General features: G+C 39.8%; 1 protein-coding gene across 1 annotated transcript in view; it reads left to right on the top strand.

The window, feature by feature from the left end:
- Window positions 1–294: 294 nt before the first annotated feature.
- Window positions 295–19,358, top strand: part of DENND4A (DENN domain containing 4A) — a 55,103-nt gene continuing 36,039 nt past the window's right edge. Inside the window, exons 1-6 of the mRNA XM_086756803.1 lie at window positions 295–1,866; window positions 10,326–10,411; window positions 15,115–15,444; window positions 16,067–16,316; window positions 16,975–17,044; window positions 18,651–18,820. Of these exons, the coding sequence (XP_086612929.1) occupies window positions 15,137–15,444; window positions 16,067–16,316; window positions 16,975–17,044; window positions 18,651–18,820 (798 nt within the window). The 5' untranslated portion in view covers window positions 295–1,866; window positions 10,326–10,411; window positions 15,115–15,136. The remainder of the gene's footprint in view (window positions 1,867–10,325; window positions 10,412–15,114; window positions 15,445–16,066; window positions 16,317–16,974; window positions 17,045–18,650; window positions 18,821–19,358) is intronic.

A 19,358-nucleotide genomic window follows, 5' to 3' on the forward strand; every position in this document is an offset into this window, starting at 1 on the left:
CAGGGCAGAGAGCACAGAGTAGTTTGAGTATCAAAATTACTAACACAAGCCAGAAGATGGACTTCATTATTGCTATTTATGACATTGCAAGATGTCCCTGCTCCTTGCAGGGGGGTTGGACTAGATGACCTTTGAAAGTCTCTTCCAACCCTAACCATTCTGTGATTCTATGATTTATTTGAACAACATTTCCAGGATTAAAATACACCAGAAACCATCAAAGGATTTAGAAAAAAAGTTCTACCAACACGCTACATAATTTAAGGGCTCACTACAGAACGTGGACCAGCTTGCTGCAAAAAATACTGAGGTTCTGGGTTCTTACCTCTCACTTACTCCGCTGTATATTGTTGAGAAAAAAACGTCTTTATGGGTGTGGCTAGAAATGCATTTTATGCAGAAATACAAGGAATGGGCAATGCTGTTCTTGTAGTCCCTGCCTGGGAGAGGGATTTGACACATTCCTTAGTCTGTTGAGAAAAAAAAAGAGACAGACTCAGCTCACAAATATAAAACCTGGCAGCACAAAGCTGTGTCTGCATGTGCAGGCTTGCACATGGGTGCTTCTGCCTGGGTAGAGCCTGGCTTGTGGCAGCCGCTCCGTTTCCTACATGGGGGGTAGGAGGAGCAGCATTTCTGCTATAAACAGTCATATTAATAAAAGCACGTGGGGAAAAAAAAAAGTCTTATTTTGTACTTTTTTTGCTTTTCTGTTTTCCTATTCGGGCAGATTTTGCAGAGGGATGAGGTAAACCAATACGGCAGGTAAGCATTTACAGTCCAAATTCAGAACATGATATGAATTTTCCGTCTTTATAACGAGACACATCGAAACCCTCGAGCCAAACACCAGGAACTGAGGGAAGCTTGAATTCAAAGCCAAACTTGTATAGTTGGAGCCCATCCTTAAACACCACTTCAAAAATAGCACATTGGGATACAACTTTGAAACCCGGGCTTGCCAGGAAAGTAGTATTTCTGTGTCGGTACAAGCAGGAGGACTCATTTTGTCTTGCTCAGCAACATCTTGACACGTTGCACTAATCTTAGCCGCGCGTTCTTAAAAGATTATTTTTGTCTCGGGTTCTTTTCTAGTCTTTGATGCAACAGCCTGGTGCGGGTTACATCAAGCCTGCAGAAAAATCCCTCGTTTTCTCTTCCCTTGTTTTCCAGACAGCCGGCACCTCCTCCGGGTCCTGCCGACGGGTGCCGCAGGTGAGTGAAAAAAACTGGCATATTTGGGCCGGAGGTGAATTTCTGTTTAAATTCAAGGTGCTGCTAGCGGGCGGGAGACGCTGTAGGGCGGAGTGGGGTGGGCAGAGTCGAGCTCATAGTCTGCGAGTCCTATTTTCGGCCGTGCCGGGTTTCGTCCCGCTCCCGATCCAGAGCCGCCGGCGCCTGGCCCCTCCCTGAGGGGGGAAAGGCGGGAAGCCGGGGCCGCCGGGCCGAGGCCCCTGGCCGGCAGGCCCGCCCTGTCAGAAGGAACCCTCCGAGGCGAGGTGGGCGCCGGGGCGGCCACACAGGGCCGTTAGGCAGGGCGGTGGCGGCGGACCCCGCCTGAGGGGAGCGGGCCCGGGGAGCGGCAGGACCCGGCGGGCGCCCTCCCGCGCCGCGATCACGAGTCGGCGCCCGCCTCCCCCCCCCACCCACCCCGCCGTGACAGTCAAGATGGCGGCGCTCGGAGGCGGCGCGGAGGGGAGGGGGGATCCCGCCTGAGACGCCCACACGGCGGGGAGGCGGCGAAGGCGAGTCGGGGATGAGATAAGGGCGCGGGAACCGAGCGCGCTTCTCCCCCTCCCCTTACCCCCCTCCCCACCCCTTCACCCTCCCGCTCCTCGGTGCCGGAGAGCGCGGCCCCCGCCTGAGGTGAGGGCGGCGGGGAGCGCGCCGGGCTGTCAGCGCGGTGGGGCACAGCGCGGGGGGTTCCTCGGAGGAGAAACCGCGGGGCGGGCGGGGAAGGGGCGTCCGGTTGCCCGCGGCGAGCTGGGCTGTCAGCAGCGGGCGGGGGCTCGGCGGGAGGCCGGGCGAGGGGCTGAGAGGAGCGGCGGGGCGGCGGTAACTTTCCGCTGGGCCGCGGTAGGGAAGAAGGAGGGGGGAAAAAAACTTTCTCCTTTTCCGCGCCGGCCCGACGGTTCCCGCCAGCCTCCCCGCGCCGGCCCCGCGGCGATGGCCGGGCCGGAGGAGCTCACCCCCGACCCGGCTTGCGGGGCCGCGGAGGCGGGCGCGCCTGAGGGCTGAGCGCTGCCTGCAGACCTGCCATGTTACAAAGGGGCTTGGAGAGCCGCTCGGGGAGAAGCCGGCCGAGGAGGGGGAGTGTGTGTGTCTGTACGTGTGTGTTCCCCACAGGAATGGGCCATTTTTCCACGCAGCCTGCGCTGCGTCAGCTGGGATTGCACAGGTAGCGATCAGCCTTGTGCGTGCGTATTTTTATTGCGACTTTGGCTCCCGCAGCCTGGCTGACCGCAGACCTGGATTAATGCGACGCGCTGGACACGAGGGTAAAAATTAGCCCTGACGTTTTTATCTTTGTTCCGTCATGATGTCTGCATGTAGCATAAGTCGCTGGCCAGGGGGTGATAATATTTAATAACTTCCTAGCGATGGTTGTTATTCTGGAGTAATTTCAAACGGGCTGTGTTTAAAAATGTGCCGCCTCTGAGAATGTTGATTTGCTAAAAATGATGTCTTGACTTGGCACTTAGTTCTAAAGTTCAGGTTTTTTTGAATTAACTGAGTGGAAGCATGATGTTCTGGACAGCTTTTTACTTCATTTCACAATTTTTTTTCTGGAACTGTTGCTCAACTAGAGGTTTCCGTAAAAAGTGTTACATTATAGCACGTAATCTTTCACTTTCTGAATGATTAAACACAAATATTTAATCTTGGCAAGTGTCTGTGGTGGTTTAGAAAAACTAATTGAGTTCGTCTAGCCAAGGAAGGTCGAGGGGGAGTAAATGGATTATTTCTGGTTTGTGTGTCTAGCATACAAGTCTTACTTTGTGAGACTCTCTCCTTTCTCTTCCCTTTTTAAAAAATTCATATATTTAGAGTCTTGGTGAAACTCAAGCTTGCTTTTAGAATATTGACTGTGTAAGCTCATTTAAAATGAATGTTGAAGTGGAACTGCATCTCTGGTAAATGGAGCTAAGTTTTCTTGGGGTAGTCATGACTTGGCATTGAAATTGTTTAATTATCAAAAATAGAGCATTAGAGTTTTTGTGGTTAGCTTTTGGGGAAGGGTAAAGTTGCATGGATCCTTAAAGTCAGAACAACAAAAAAAAATCAGCTTCTCTACAGTTGAGAGCTTGTGTGATGTATGTGTTTTACTTATTCTAGAAACATTAGGGTCCAGCTGGATGAGATACTTCCCTCAAGTTTATGTGCAGCTTCTGCTCTTATGGAACTGAAAAGGCTTTGCCCAATGACCTCTTCTAAATAGTGAATTTACTAGTAACTAGCACAAAGGACAAGATCTGGTTCTGCAAGCAGTAAGCCAAAAGGCACTATGACCGTTTTTAAAAATACAGACTGACTTAGAAGTGTTTTTCCAGTGTTAAGGATGTTCATGTGCTTGAGTTTTCATACATTCTGTAGCAGTGTGGTTGCAGGTCCGCATCTCTGGTGAATGGCCTGTTCTGTATACTTTACTCAGATATAACAGTGGTATAGAGCTTAATGGAGTGTCTATATGTCTTAATGGCAATATTAGCAATTTCATAGTTATGGCCAGAGTTAATTATTAGTTAGTAAAAGCATAAATATTGACATAGCCTGGTTCATACTACAGGGCTCAGGTGAGCGTAGCTGATTCGGGTCAAGCGTTAGGAACAATGTAAATAACCTGCTCCTGTTCAAGATATGTGCTTGAGAGGGAACGTAGCAGGGTAGAGAGTAGAGCCCAGCTGGTGGTCTGAAGGGAACGAGGTTGTCTCAGGAAGGTCTCTAACTAATTCTACTGTGTTATGTCACTCTTATAAAGGAATTGTGGGCACCACTGTTCAGAAGCCAGTCTGGCAATTTTTAATCAACAGGATTTTGCATTGAAGGATTTATTAATTTCTAGGTAAGTTCCTGCTGTAGTGAGTGATAGCTGGAGAAAACTGTCTTGTGACTCTCCACTAGACAAAGACAGTATCTGAACCAAGCTTAATAATGATAACAGGATTTGTTAAGCTTGAGGTTTTAAAACTGGAAAAAGAAATCTGCAGTGTCACTTAAATATTCAGTATCCTTTTCTGATTTCCATCATACATCCTAGCAACTGAATTGGAGTTAGTTTTGCAAGTCATGATAGGTTGAAATACTTTTTGTAACATTGGCTGTAGAAACAGTTGCACTCACGGTCAAACGCCAGCAGGTTGTGGAAGGGGAGTAGCACCGTAGTTACTTTGTCAAAACCGTTCTCAATCTTAAATATCTCCCAAAACGAAGACTTGTAGGAAGTCTTCTTTCCATTCATTGTCCTTTACTCAACTTTGACCTTAGTTTTTAAATGTGGTGTTGGCATGACCAAAAAGTTGGAGGCTGAAATGTTGCACAACTTATATTGGATTTAAAAAAAAAAAAAAAGTCAATGTAACCTTGTAACCATGTTCAAACATAGTGCTGGAGGCATTGATGATTTCCATCTGTACTGGTGGATCTAAGGAATTTGTTCTGAAGTTTCCTGGAAAGAACTGTAATACCCCTTAAAAGCAAGGGGGAAGGACCAAAAAAAAGAGAGAAAAATAATTTATATTTAAGTGCCTTAACAAAACATGATGCAGTTCATGTGGATTGGTGCATTTCCAGAATGATTCTCTTGTTTGTTAAAGAAAGTATTTAAGTCAAGCTTCTCTGTGATGTAATGAAATTTCAAATTCTTTTATGCCCCATTCTCCTTCACAATGTCCCCCTCCTAACTATACCCTGTAAAGATTTAGCAAAGTTTAGTCTTGCACGAAAAGTGAGAGTAGAGGTGTGGTTTACTGGACTGACTTGTACTTGCTCCTCGTCTTTCTGCTGTAGCTTCGCTGGGTGGTCTTACACAAGGGCACAGAAAAGACCCTGTATCTATTCCCTTATATATCAATTCTGTATATAAATAGTATTTGCTACTGTGAGCACAAATCATGATAGAAATTTTATGCTGTACAAAAAGCAGCAAATCCTCCGCGAGCTAAAGCCAATTATGCCTTGCTTTAATTGAGGATAGCTAACAGGTAGGAGATGAATATGTATGAAAAAATTTTTTACACTGAGGGTTGCAGAGCACTGGAACAGGTTGCCCAGAGAGGTGGTGGATGCCCCATCCCTGGAAACATTCCAGGCCAGGTTGGATGAGGCTCTGAGCAACCTGATCTGGTTGGAGATGTCCCTGCTCCTGGCAGGGGGGTTGGACTGGGTGGGCTTTAAAGCTCCCTTCCAACCCAGACCGTTCTATGATTCTGAACAGTGAATGCATCACTGCTGTTCAACTACTTAAAATCAGCTATTTCTAACAGTGGTACTGACCAAGTAATTATTTAAATTGAATGAGGTTCTTTGCTATGTTGCATAATAAGCCTTGGATATTTTCTGCTATCCTTCAGTTCCGGCTTAGTCTATGGCTGGTCTGGAAGCTTGGTCTATGACTGATCTGGAAATACTCTGCTGCTGTATATATATGCTTGTAAAGTGCCCCCACAGACTACAGAGTCAAAATTAAAATGTACAGTGAAAATGATGTGAGGCAGTGATGCTGAGAGGTTTGATCTATAGCAGTCATTTTAGTAGCAGTCTGTGATGCAGAACTAGTCATTGGTAGTTCCCTAAAGAGCTCAGAAACAGTACCAGGAGGAAATTGTGGAGGAGAAGTGGAAACTAAAGACTTCAGGAAGTGTTGGCCTGACTCATCTAAGTGATATATTTTTAACTTTTCAAGGTGTACTTTCACATTTTATATCCAGGGTTACTGTAGAGGCTGAAATGCAATGAAATTGAAGTAAGTAATAACGAGGGGGGAGTGAAAGAAGAAGGAACCATGGTATAAAAATAGGATGTAAAGGGTAAGAAGGAGCATTAGAAGTCAGTCAGTCAATTACATCGTTGCTATTTAATTGTTACTTTAAAATTTGACTTTTTATTATTTTGGTCAGGAAAAAATAATTAATACTAATTAGTTAAATAATTTAACTTCAGCCATCTGAAATAAAAGTGGGCAGGCATTAAGTGCGTTGTGTAAGTTGTATGTACGTATATGCAAATGAAAAAGTCCCAAGAGGAAACCCCCACTTTTCTTCTGTGCAAGCATTATGCAAACAAAGAGAAGGGGATTGTGGGCTGGATTCTTGAGTTTTGGTTTTATCTTGAGCTTCAAAAGAAACCTGTGGGCTTAAGGAATTATTCTCAGTTGTACAGCCAAGATCAGGATCTGATTCAGCTCCAGTAGCTTCTATATGTCAGCAAGTTCGCCTGTGTGATATTTTGACTGTAAAATTACGGTGAAAGAGGCAAGAGTTCAGATCCTGCAAGTGCAAAAGTAATCAAGCTCAGCACAGTGCTGTCAGTTAAATCCCAGTACAGGAGCAGTGTTCTAACAAATTATACAACTTCGCAGTTACCTTGTATGCTGAACTCCTCTTCAGGGCAGTGAAGACTTTATTATGTAGAGCGCCAGGGCAAACCCTTCTGCGAGTACTTTTCTCAACATATTTAACACATGAGCTGATTCTCCCTGACTCAGTAAGCTCCGGCCTTTCTTTTAAGGGTGTGATTGTTTAATAATTTTGGTCCAAAAGGTGGGGAAGGGATTTTAAGATACGTTTGTCATATGTTACATATTTTGAGCTGACTTTGGAATCCTGGAGCAGTAATTAGCTTAGCATATCATTGCACTTCCACTGATGTACTGTGGTTGTCAGGGGTGTACCCTGATGTTGCTTTATATCGCTTTGCTAGCTAACCTAGCTAGGAAACTGTCACAGCAGTACGCGTTCCTTGATAGACGTATTTGTAGCTGACCTGGTAGCAGGACACTGACACTTATTTTTCTGTGGGGTAGACAATGAACATCTTGCCAACTGGATGTAGGTATTTACTAGATGGGAGAGATATTAGTCAGTGTTATCCCTCCATTAAACCTTCCCAGTGTGGCACAGATCATCTGCAAACAGCAGTTGCAGTCCTGCAAGCTGTGCACGTCATCCACTCAGTGTCCATAACGGCACGACCGGGTCCAGTTTTCTTACCTTACAGGACTTTTATGCTGGCCAGAGAAAAAAAAAGAATGTTAAATGTTCTAAATCACAATTAAAGTGTATTTTTTAAATGTAGCAAAAAAATTTAGAAGCAATTCCCACCTGTCTTTCCCTCCACACCATGAATTCAAAATTCTAATTTGAGTAGAGAATGGCTTCAAAACTAAACTGAGGTTGACGTGTGTCCAGACGTGGCTGGGTGAAAGCAGGCCATTTCTGTCAGTCTTAGTTGGTGCACTTTGACATTTTTGGTGACAGGTTTTGGGTTTGAAGCTCAATATTGGAAGATTTGCTGCTTTCATTTGCCTTTGTCTACTGTGCCAAGGAAAACAGAACATTCTGTTTGGGGGACTTCTCCTTTGAAAAAGTTGTTGTATAATAAATAGTTGTACAAAAACCATGGACTAGCTGCCCTCCTGAACTGTATTTTGGATGAAGTAATATTTACATTTTATAGTGCTTACCTTGGCTTCCCTCCCCTTCATGTGCTATGAATTGTTTTCTGCATCCCTCCCTGCACACACAGTTGTACTTCAGAAATTGTTTCCATTCTTTGGTTGTGCTTTTTGGCCATAAATACTGTAATCTAGAAAGAAAAAGTGGAAGTTTTAAAACTGGCCTTGTTAAGATTTGTCTCTGTCGTGAATCTCATGGGATACTTGAACATCACTTTCTTGAATTTTTGTAGTCAGGGTTGAATATCGTGGGATTTTGCTGGGACACAACTGTAACGAACGCCTAAGCAGCCTGTGCCTTGTTAGACTCTCTTAGTAAATGGTTCCATTTTATTAAGACTAAAAACAGCAGTGAAGAACAAACAAATGGAAGACTTGGTGAGTGGCGGTGGCAAGAATAGAAGATGTAGAAAATGCCTGATCTCTCCCTTAGGGTGAAGTCTGTTCCTTCCTGACTTCTCTCTGCCAGTTACTCTGCTTCCTCCTCCTAAACCTTGATACTCTAGATGGTTAGTTCTTGCTCACTGACTGCAGCGATCCCACTGAATCTAGATTAGCCTCTGAATTTAAGCCTAATTTTTCTTTCTTCCTAGGCATTGCTAAACAAATCTGCTTGTCCCTCAGTTCTTGGCCTGCATTGCTATTTTCTGCTCCCAAACTCATGGTCTTGTGTTCTGTTCCTGCGCTCTTGTCCAGCGCTTTTCTGTTTCCCGGGCACCTCTTAGAGTTCCTTTCTTGCCAAGTTTTCTGAGCGCTCTTGATTTTTTTCTTCTCTGCTGTTTGGATGAGAGTATGTTAACCATGAGTTAGTACAGATGATTGAATGGGCCGGCAAAAAATGTGATAGCAGTTCTGGTCTGGTGATGAAGGGGCAGAGCAGCGTTGGGGTTTTTGGTTTATTTTTTTTATATGCCAGTATGTTTCTTAGCACAAATACTACTTTTGATGCAACACTGAAGGGAGCTTAGTGGAGGCTAGTGGCTTCTTGTTAATCACTGCATTATTGAGCACAGATATATGCAACAGGGTCTAAAAAGTAATGTGATTGATCACTCTAGCCTTACTTGTTATCAACTCTCTCTGCTGCTGTCATTTGTTTAACTGTGCCTATACTCTTTATTCAATGTCCTACTAAAAAATAAGAATGCTATGAGAAGTTCTAGTTGTATTTAGGTGATAATGTAGGTCCCTTGCACCTTGCTTGGACAAGTAGATCTTTTACTTGATAGGTGGAGGACAGCAAACCAGTAAAGATGTTCTGCCAGTACTGTGAAATAGAGCTGCAAGTGCCCTGGCAGCGTTTCTGGCTGTGTTCCTTGAGATGTGTAAATGTATATTTTTCATTTCTTTCCTTTAACTTTCCTCATAGTCTTTCTAGATAGCTGACTAGGAAAGCTGCAGTTTGAAGTGTCCATGGAGAAATTATTCCTATGTTAATACTGCTTATTTCTTAAACTTTTTGCAGCTGTGCTTGAAGTCTGCAGGGGATCCATAAAACTGTTATTTCTGGCACTCCTGGAAAATTAATGTTACAGATCAGATCACTGGACAAAAAATATGTAGTGCTACTGCTGCATACTCTCTTTGTAGTCTTGTGTAAAAATGTTTAAATTCAGTTACTGGAGAGTAACTGGCTTTAACTGGTACTACTCCATAGTCCTCTATGGATTAGAAGGACTTGCACCAGGGGCTGGGTCTGCTCTCTAGACTGTCACCTCCCCACTTCCTGCTGTAGGAGTAATGAACCAATAGTGCTGATTGCTTCTGCATGATCTGAAATAATTTGTATTGCACTTTGGGGTTACGAACAGAACCTTGAACTCTGTGCTTCCAGAAATATAATTCTGCTAATTTAACGTAGGGGTGTTTTTTCCCCAAATTTTTCCACTTCAGGAATGGAAGCAAGTCTTTCATGGTTTGCATAAACCCTCCTGAGATGTTTCTTCCCAGCCTTGCTTATATTACACTTTGTTTTCTGACATCTTATTGCGATAATCTTCTAAGAGTGTTCTCCAAGTCTTGGCAAATAGAAGCCTCATTTAGACAAAGTTTATTTTTGACTACAGCCTTGCTGATGCTAATGAGTCGTTCTGGGAGATTGAAGTCTGAGAGTGTCTCCAGTGAGGTATCCTCCTCAGTCCTGGGGTGGAAAGCTGTTTCTTCGAAATGCTTAAATGTAGCACAGGCTGCCTGGCTTTTACATGCCTCAGTGTAAAACAAGCTCAAGCTGTCTGTGGTCATACCAGTGTTTAAAAGTGGTCATCTGAAGAAAACCAGTGAATTGTGACAGTAAATGACAAGAAGGCTAAGACTAGCTACAAGAAAGCAGAATTTGAATAAGATGGCTAGATGGAAGAGTTGGTTGGCTCAACCATTCTTTATTTATTTGATTTTTTTTTTTAAGCACTACATTTTGTTTACAGTCTTAAAATATCAGTGCAGCATAAAACTTGATATTTTGTTTCTTAAGTTTAAAATTTGGTTTCATATACTTTTTTTAGTAGTTAAGTGACAGGTAACCTTGTCCTAGCAAGTGAGTCCTACAACAATTCACAATGTTCATTTAATGCGGCTGGTGCAGTGGAGTGTGCAGTAGGTGTAAGTTTCAACAAATGTGTATATTGTTTAATTTTTGGTTTTACTATTTCTGTAGGGAATGAAACTTTAACAAGAAGCCTATGTTAAAGCCTGGCTGACAGCAAGAGAGGCAAAGTGTAGAAGCAATGCCCTGATGAAAAGGTAGGGAACACATTGATAGTGTTTTCCGAAGGCTTATGTTCCGACTTGAGAGAATTCCTGTGATACCTGAGGTGTTTCTGCTTTGTTCCCAGGATTTTTTTTCTTGCTATGAAGAAAATACTGGGGAAAACAGGCTGGTCTGTCACTTTTGCTGTGCAGCTTCAGAAGTACAGGAATGGGGTGAAGGTTTTTCCCTGTGTAACTGCAGTTATTCACATGTTTTTGGGACTATTGAGATCTCATGTGATTTGTGCAGCGTAATGGCTGAGAAATGGTTCTGAGTGACCGTAGCAGGACTGCTTGATCCAGTTAACTTCATTTTGCTCTTGCATGACTGGCCTCCACTTTTCTATGTGTTGGCAGCGTCCTTCAATGGGATAGTGCAGCAGTACACGTATGAGGCTGAAATGCTAAGGGCTGATAGAACTTTACTGGCATTTTTTAAAAATTGGTCACTGATTTGTCTTTCTGTTCGTCTGCTCTTCATGTGCCTTCAAAGGAAGGAAGTTCTTGGAATGCGATTATATGATGAATCCTTTAAAAAAACCACATCATTTTTAGTAAAGCTTTGAATTTCTTTAAACAAGGTGTGTTGCAGAGCCCCGCACTGGTTTCCGACCTACACTTGTTTACAAACGAACTGTCTCTTTGGAGTCAGGCTAACAAAGTAAGATGTCACCTACTTCAGACAGTTAATGGGCCTAATAAGGAACTCAAATTAATAAGTGTTTTAATATTCTCAAACGAAAATGCAGGAAGGAATGGGAATGAAGACTGGAAGATTAAAAGATTACAAGGCAATTGTGTTTGTCTGCCAGAGGTGGACTGGCAAAACTGTTCCAGTGGAGTAGAATGGTCCTTACTGCTGTCTGTCACGGATCTTATCTCTCTTGCACGTGCAGAAAGAATAGAAGTAAATTCTTTTTGCTGTCTGGGAGAGCTGGCTCCTGCAAATAAGCCGGCGCTGCTAGAACAGTTCTTCTGGTCTGCAGCCCACTTCCAAGTAAGTTACCTCTACAGAATTCTGTGTGTAGGAGCAGATTGTATGAATTATATCAGTATTTTTTTCCTTGGAAGTGGTGTAGTGCATCTATAGTAAACTCTGTACTTCATCAAGCATCGTGGCTGTTGCTGCTGCACAAATGGAATATATGGCACATCTGCATTAGGTCTGGTAATGTGGTGAGGAAAAAGCTGATGTGTACTTCCCTCTTGTAGTATTTAAATGAAAAATGCAATCTGTTCAAAAAGCTTGGACGCTAGTTTAGTTATTTTATCTGAAAGTATGTGAGCTGGTATAAAATCATGCCTATCGAATTTTGTTTGCTTTCTATATGAGAGTTGCAGATAGCTTGTGGTAAATAAAAAAAAGTTTGAAAGCAGAATAAGTTAGTATATATGCTCTGCTTTCTACTGTCATAGTTAGCTCTAAGTCCCACTGATATTTTATCACAGAAGATTCAGCCACATGCAACTCCTGTGAAGCTCCTGATCATCTTTCTTGTAATAGCATATTGTTTTGCTTTTTGCAGCAGACTGGTTCTCTTTTAATGCTAGCAATAGATCTGTAGTGTTAGATCACAAAGCTGATTTTTCAAATTAATCTCTTTTCCACAGTTGCTAAAATGCCAGCACCTCTGAATTACAACAGCAGTGACAGTGAAAATTATTAATTAGTGTTTCCTAAATGTTTATGAAGAAATAAGATGATATTAAAAAAAAATTAAATTGAATGAACAATGAAACTGAGTTTACCTTTGTCTTTCAGCAAAGTAATCAAACTAATAGTTTGTGGATCTGTGGCGAGATTATCTGATTGTTTCCCCTGTTCCCATCTTTTTAGAAATGGCAAAAAGCCCTCTTCTCCCACTTTTATGTAGTCATGATCTGCAAAGTCCGTGCGTGTTTTTAATATCTTCTTACAAGTCAGTTTGCTATTTGCAAGAATATCTTTTTTTCTTACTATGTTTATGGTATTTAATTTATAGTGGTATTACTTATATGCAGTCCATTAAAAATGATTGTCAGGAGATGGCTCAATGCCCATATATTGCGCTTGTTTCCCGGGACTTTTGTAAGAGGTTGTGTTTATGACATTGTTTTCAAAATGCAGCCTTTTGTCCCCAGGTGACTGAAGTGCAGAGAAGCAATAGTAGCTGTGTCTCAGTGTGGCGCTGTTAATGATGATTGAATTCCACTTGGGACCTCCTGCTTTGAGCAGCACTCCTGTGCGGTGTGGCTTTCTGTGGTGGTTTTTTTTTTGTTTTTGTTTTTTTTCCCTGGAAGTTGACTTGCAGTACTGTGCGATGTATATAATTATAACATGCTTTGGAATACCTTCATGGTAAGAGTTTCTACAGAAATTTTTCAGGTACATCAGTTTGTGAAATTGTTTTTCACAGAATGATTTTGTCACGGAATTAGCTCACATTATATACATTCTTCTGGGGTCTGTTAACATAAAGTTTACATAAATCTGCTCTCACATTAAACAGATGTTGAAAATTTGAGTATCACAGTAGCTATACTAAAGTCCGCGTTGGCCTGAACAAAATACCACTGAAATTTTTGTCTTCTGCATTTTACCCCATTTTTAGCTGAAAGCCTTTGTATCAGAAGGCAAGGATCTGAAGGGATGATGCATCATCAGCTAGCCCTTTTCTGTGTGTGTGTGTTTTTTTGTTGTTTGTTTTTTTTTTCTCTCTTCTGAAAAAGCTGCCTTAAGTTATGAGAGTCTTGTGTATTGCTCCCTATAACTTTAGGAAGCAAATTTGTGTGGTAGCAGATGTTTGTATGTAGGGGACTCTAATTTTAACTGGCTCTGAGTGAGGAGAACTTGTCCAAGTTTTTCTTGAAAGTGCTTTTGGGAATAAATGAATATTTGAATTTAAGAGTTTTGGTATAAACTTAATATGAAATAACTAATAGTGAGGCTTAAATTGTGAGATAGTTATGATTATTCAGTATAGTGTACATATATTTTTCTATTTATTTGTAATATTGTCTTGGCTAATTAAACTGAAATAGTGTGCTTCTAATTGATTAAATGCACGGTATCAACTTAGGACATCATTTCCCTAATTATCAGTGAGAGATGTCCAAATTTATTTAGCTTGTTTTAACAAAGGTTTGCTAGTAAAATCCAAGAATTCTGATGGTATGAAGTCTGATAAGGCTTCATACTTGCTAGCTGGAGCAAAACATAAAGGGAGATAAAGCAACAGGAATAAAGGTGGCATGAAAATTAAGTCTTGTATTAACAATTCAAACTGTTTTAAATTCTGTTTGTTGAGTTTCTGAATGTTAGCAAGCTCTTGAAACTCCTAGGTTGTAACAGTTTCTCTTGCAATAAAATTTTACACCCAAACAAAATTAATTCAACAAAAAGGAGTCTTAAATAGCTTGTCTGGTTTAAAAAGTCTGGAACTTGATGACAGTAAATTTCCTGAAGCTCCTTTAGCAAGGTTCCAGCACTTATGGGTTAGTTAGTTTCTCAATGTTCTATGAAAAAGTGGGCAATATTTTTTCTTTTATTTTTATTTCTTTTTAATTTGCAAGCAATTGAATAAGACATGGGGTTTAAGTGACTTGTGGAGGTATTCAAGTCTGTGACAAAGAGGAAACTGAATCGCCTGATATGTAGTGTACTGTGTTGTTTCCAAGGCCATCTTTTCATCCTACAGGTATTACTTTGTCCTTAATTTACCACATTGGTAGCAAACACTGCAAAAAAAAAAACAAAACCAAAAAAAAACCCAAAAAAACCCACCACCACCAACAAAACCAAACCAATGTACAGAGAGAATTAAAGAATTCATATGTAAAGATTTTTTTTTTTTTTTTTTTTTTTACCACTGTGTTCCAGGAAGAAGGAATGTAATTTCCCAACATGATTTGGCTGGAGTAGCAGGACTGTATTACCTTTTGTTAGGAAAAACTTCATATTTGAATGTTTTTGTTTCACAGTGGTCTGCAGTCCATTGAAGTTGACTTGGTTTAAATGCCTTGTATAAAAGCTGGTATATTGCTGGCTGTGGATGGGTTACTTATCAAGGATCTGAACCCCAGAACTCTATAAAATAAAATTATATCAACTTTTAACCAGCAAAAATACTCCAAGAAGATCTGGCCTTGGTATCTGATGTAAAATCCTATACTGTGAGATAGCTGCAAATATTATAGTTGTATCTTTGGAGTAATTGAGACAGCCTTTGCGTGTATGTTTAACATTCAGGAAGCAAATTAATTGTGAGTCCTGCGTTAGAAGATCCATTCTCACGGTGAATAGAATGTAATGCAGTAACAGACTCTAAGCAAAATAAATGACAACTGCTTTTTGGTTCAGCTGTGAGCTTTAAATAGTGGACTATTTGCAAAACTTTGCACAGTATTTTGCTGTTACTGTTACTGTTGGTTGAGCCACTCTAGTGTGTAAGTTAAGAAAAAGGGGCCACTGGGGTTTTCCATTCCAAGATTTAACAGTTAACTCTCATGATTGTGGCTCAGAATTCCAAATTGGAAAGCTGTGATTACAAATGCAAAATGTTGCATGATCTGATGATGGATCTCTCTTTTGTATTCTTCTATTGTGTTTTCATTTGTATTATTGCAAATTTTCTGTCTTAAAAAATAAATGTAATTTTATTATTTCCACTGTCTTATAATTTCCTTTAAAATACTGATATATGTTTCTTTCTCACCAGTTATAACGCCTTGTAATGGAAGATGGAAGACAAAGGGGCTCGTGTTGCTGACTACTTTGTTGTCGCAGGATTAACAGATATTTCAAAACCACTAGAGGAAGAAATCCACTTCAACGATGCTTGCCATAAAATCGCTAAACCAAAAGAACCTATTACAGATGTAACAGTAATTAATAAATCTCTGGGGGAGGAAGTTCCTCAGGGATATAAATGCATAGATTTTACTCCCTCAGGACTGTCTGCAGATCTCAATAATGGCAGTCTTGTAGGACCGCAAATATATCTTTGTTATCGTCGAGGAAGGGATAAGCCCCCACTTACTGATCTGGGGTGAGTGGTTTTTCTGTTCCAGTAGGTTGTTTTAGCAGTTTTATTTGACTAATGAGCGAATAAAGCAAGTTTATTGAAATATCATACTTCTAAAATACAAGGCAGAACTCTAACAGGAAGATATTTGTTGTCTTGAGCATACTGTAACCCAGTATGGTAAAAAAAAAATGCATGCTGAGTGGATTTTAGTGACAGCTGTAATCCTTTGCATTCTGGAGTTTTCAAACCCATTTATGATTTTCAATGTATGTATTTTGGTTGAGATAAGATGCTTAACCCATTTAACACAGATTGAAAAGGAGTGAATTGTATGACATTCTTAGGATCAGGCAATGAATTTTTAATAGCATTGAAAAGAACACTATTTTGTAGTAAACAAAACACTTAAAAGCAATTATGTGTGAGGAAAACTAATATAGTTCCATCATGAAGCTTTTATTTTAGAATGCAATTTGATAGGTGACCTGAACTTGTCAGTAAAAATGTTTTGATCAGAGATAAGAGCTAAGACTGTTAAACTAGGATTATATTATTCAGTTATAATTCTTATTATAGTATTAGTATTCAAAATGTTTTAAAAAATTATGTGCCCTCTAACTTTTGTTCTTCCTGTTTTAACTAGGGTTTTATATGATGGGAAAGAAAGAGTAAAGCAAGGTTGTGAAATAATTCAAACTACTCCATATGGCAGGCCTGCTAATATTAGTGGCAGTGCCTCATCACAAAGAGTGTACATCACGTACCGAAGAGCATCCGAAAACATGACACAGAACACGTTGGCTGTTACGGATATATGTATAATCATACCAAGTAAAGGAGAAACCCCTCCACATACATTCTGCAAGGTTGACAAGAATCTTAGTAATAGTATGGTAAGATTCAAAATCTGAATTTTGAACACTTAATGATGTAATGTTTGTGGAGTATTCGTGACGGTTCTCGGAGTACCTGGTTGAAAATTTTGATAAGCACTCTCCAAAGATAAATCAGATCTTGGACAATTACGTTTGTACCTTAAAGTAATACACAAATGTGGTTAATAACAGAAACATTGCACTCTGTGTGTGTGTGTGTGTGTATACATAAATGTGTGCATGTATGTATGTATTTCTGTCTATATAGACATTTAAGCCAGAAGTTTAACAAAATGGAGAAAGGTTTAAATATTTATGTGGATGACAATTGTACTTAAAATTCTGTAGTTATGTTAACAAATGTTCTAGGGAAGAATTTGTAGACGTTGTGCCTCAGTCTGTAAACCAGTTCTGTTTTGGCAGTCAGGCTGCTGCTTGCCGTGGATGGGTTAGCTCAGAGCTAGCACAGTACTTTCCTTTCACTTAAATGTTTGTGGTCAGTGTCAGAAAGGATGGTGTAGCAGGCCCAGAAGTCCTGTATCTTAATGCTCTGTGGTTTTGTGTGTAGATTATGGTTCTTTGTAAACAAGGAAGAAGAGGTTTTTCTCCACTCTCTTCTGTTACATCCTTTTGTTATACTTCATCATGTAATCCAGTAATTTCTTTTGTTTTACAGTGGGGCTCAGCAGTTTATTTGTGTTATAAAAAGTCTGTGGCAAAAACCAACACCATATCCTATAAAGCTGGTAGGTAACTACTATTTTGCTTTTTATATCTTCAGTGCAGGATGTACAGGCTTATTTGCAATGTAATACATTTTTTTTTTAAATCAAAGAATTATTTGACAAAGACCCTGTCTTGGCATTATCCAAAACCAAATCTTTCCCTGAATAATTATTTCAAAATAATGTCTTAAAATAAGTGTTAGAATTATGTATCATGACAACTTTGTTTTAAAATTTTCTTTTAGTTGGGAGCTCAGTTGTGTTTTGATAGGTTTCTACAAACCTGTGTGTCTCCCACCTCTGTGTTTGTTGCTGATAATTCTCTTAAGGATGAGTGTGTAAAAATTGCATTTTCATGATCATGCATTTTCATGATCACTTTCTTTGAAGAATACTGCAGATTTCCACACTGCCCTGAACATCAGTGGCATTGAGCTCTTTAAGTATTTTTGGATTGTGTATCATCTTTATTTTGTTGTTTTATTTATAAGACAGAATTAGATTTGCTATGGCTCTGAAATGTTTGGGTTTGTTTTTTTGGTTGGTTTTTTTTTTTTTGTTTTGTTTTTTTTTTTTTTTTTTTAAACCTCTGATTTTGTTAGAGTGTAAGTCATAAGCATGATTCAGACTTGAGCTTTAATTCACTTATACCCCTTTGTGACGCTGCTCTCTGTAAACAACAGTAGTTTAGGACTAACTAAAAGGCAGCCAATAAATTTGTAAATAAATAACTGTTTTAAAAACCTCACATCTGGTGAGGTAGTAGCTTGCACAAAATTCTACATCTTGGGGACAAAAAAACCCCCTCACTACCCTTCTTGATTACCAGTTTTTATTGCTTATTAATATTTCACTGTATATTAGAAAAGACTGTAGTGAGTGTGTTCTCTAATGCAGAGAATCCTAAATCCCTTCCCACAATATTCATTCTCAGTTTGGAGCCTTCTGGGTTGGCAATAAGAAAGGACAGATAGCTACAGCTGTGTGATGTAATTGAAGACCTGTGTGTGAAGAGCCTCTGCTTCAGAACTTAATTTTAAATACAGCTGTAAGATACTGAGTCTAAACATGTTAGTCTAATAGCACATTAACTGAATCCTCAGCTGTGCTGGATCAGCGTAATTGGTTCAATTCTATTGATACTAACAAAAAATAATCTATAATATCTAACATCAGATTTTTCAGGAAACTTTTTTTGTCAAGAATTAGTTGCTTTCATAATTGAAAACATCAGTCTTATTTCTCAGTTATTCAGGTTACCTTTTTTAAACTAAATTTTAAATCTTTACTCATACTAGGGATGAATGTGAACTATTGTAATAATAGCTGAGATCCATACAGCCTGCAAACAGAAAAAGATAAATTAGTTATGAATAGTTCCTAGGACACTAAATAGGACTTCAATCCAACGTTTTACTGAGGTGATTTCTCCTTAGGCCTTGGAAGCATTCTGCCGCTTTCCAGCTATTTGCTCTGTCTGATAATTTACAACTTTCCTTTACTGATCTTCTGAAGTCAGTGTATGCTCGTATACAACTTTTCTGGGCTTTTTTAAATGGAAAGAGCTATTACAAGTATGTTTCTGCTGTTCCTTACATAACTGCCTCTTTACAAATTCCCTTTATAGGTTTAATATGCAGATATCCCGAAGAAGATTATGAATCATTCCCGTTACCAGAATCTGTGCCTCTTTTTTGTCTACCTATGGGAGCAACGATTGAATGTTGGCCGTCTAACAGTAAATACCCTCTCCCAGTTTTTTCTACGTTTGTACTAACCGGAGCTTCTGCAGAAAAGGTATTTTAAAAGCTTTTTTTAAAAAAAATTGTTCATAATTTATGTTAAAAAAATTTCATTGTTTATCTGTTAAGAATGATTATAATGCATATTTTCATAGACAAGCTTGAATCAATTCATTTGGGCTTAATTCAAAGATCACTTTAAAGAGTGACTTGCACTTATTTCACTGCTGGACTGTTGGTCATATAAACCTGTACTCCTTTGCTTTCCAATCTTGTTAGCCTTTGAAATGACGGAGCTATAAAAGCTCTGACTGCATACACATGCAAGTATGCTATTTTTATTACAAGCATGGAAACAACCTGGCATGTACATACTTGTTCTAAAAAGTAAACTGGCTGTCAGAGGAATACTGCTTTGGGTTGCTTATAAAGGATTCCTAAAATAGCTTTAAAGGCAATTGTGGGAGCAGTGGATTGTAGTTGTACTCTATATAATCATTATTTTTCTCTCACTTAAATAGTTTTATAAATTACTCTTTCTCATATGACATTAAGTGGTTTGAATAAATAGTTAGACAGTCTGGATTTTCACA

This window comes from Chlamydotis macqueenii, chromosome 12 (assembly GCF_036417535.1).
Source record: "Chlamydotis macqueenii isolate bChlMac1 chromosome 12, bChlMac1.mat, whole genome shotgun sequence".
Taxonomy (NCBI): Eukaryota; Metazoa; Chordata; class Aves; order Otidiformes; family Otididae; genus Chlamydotis; species Chlamydotis macqueenii.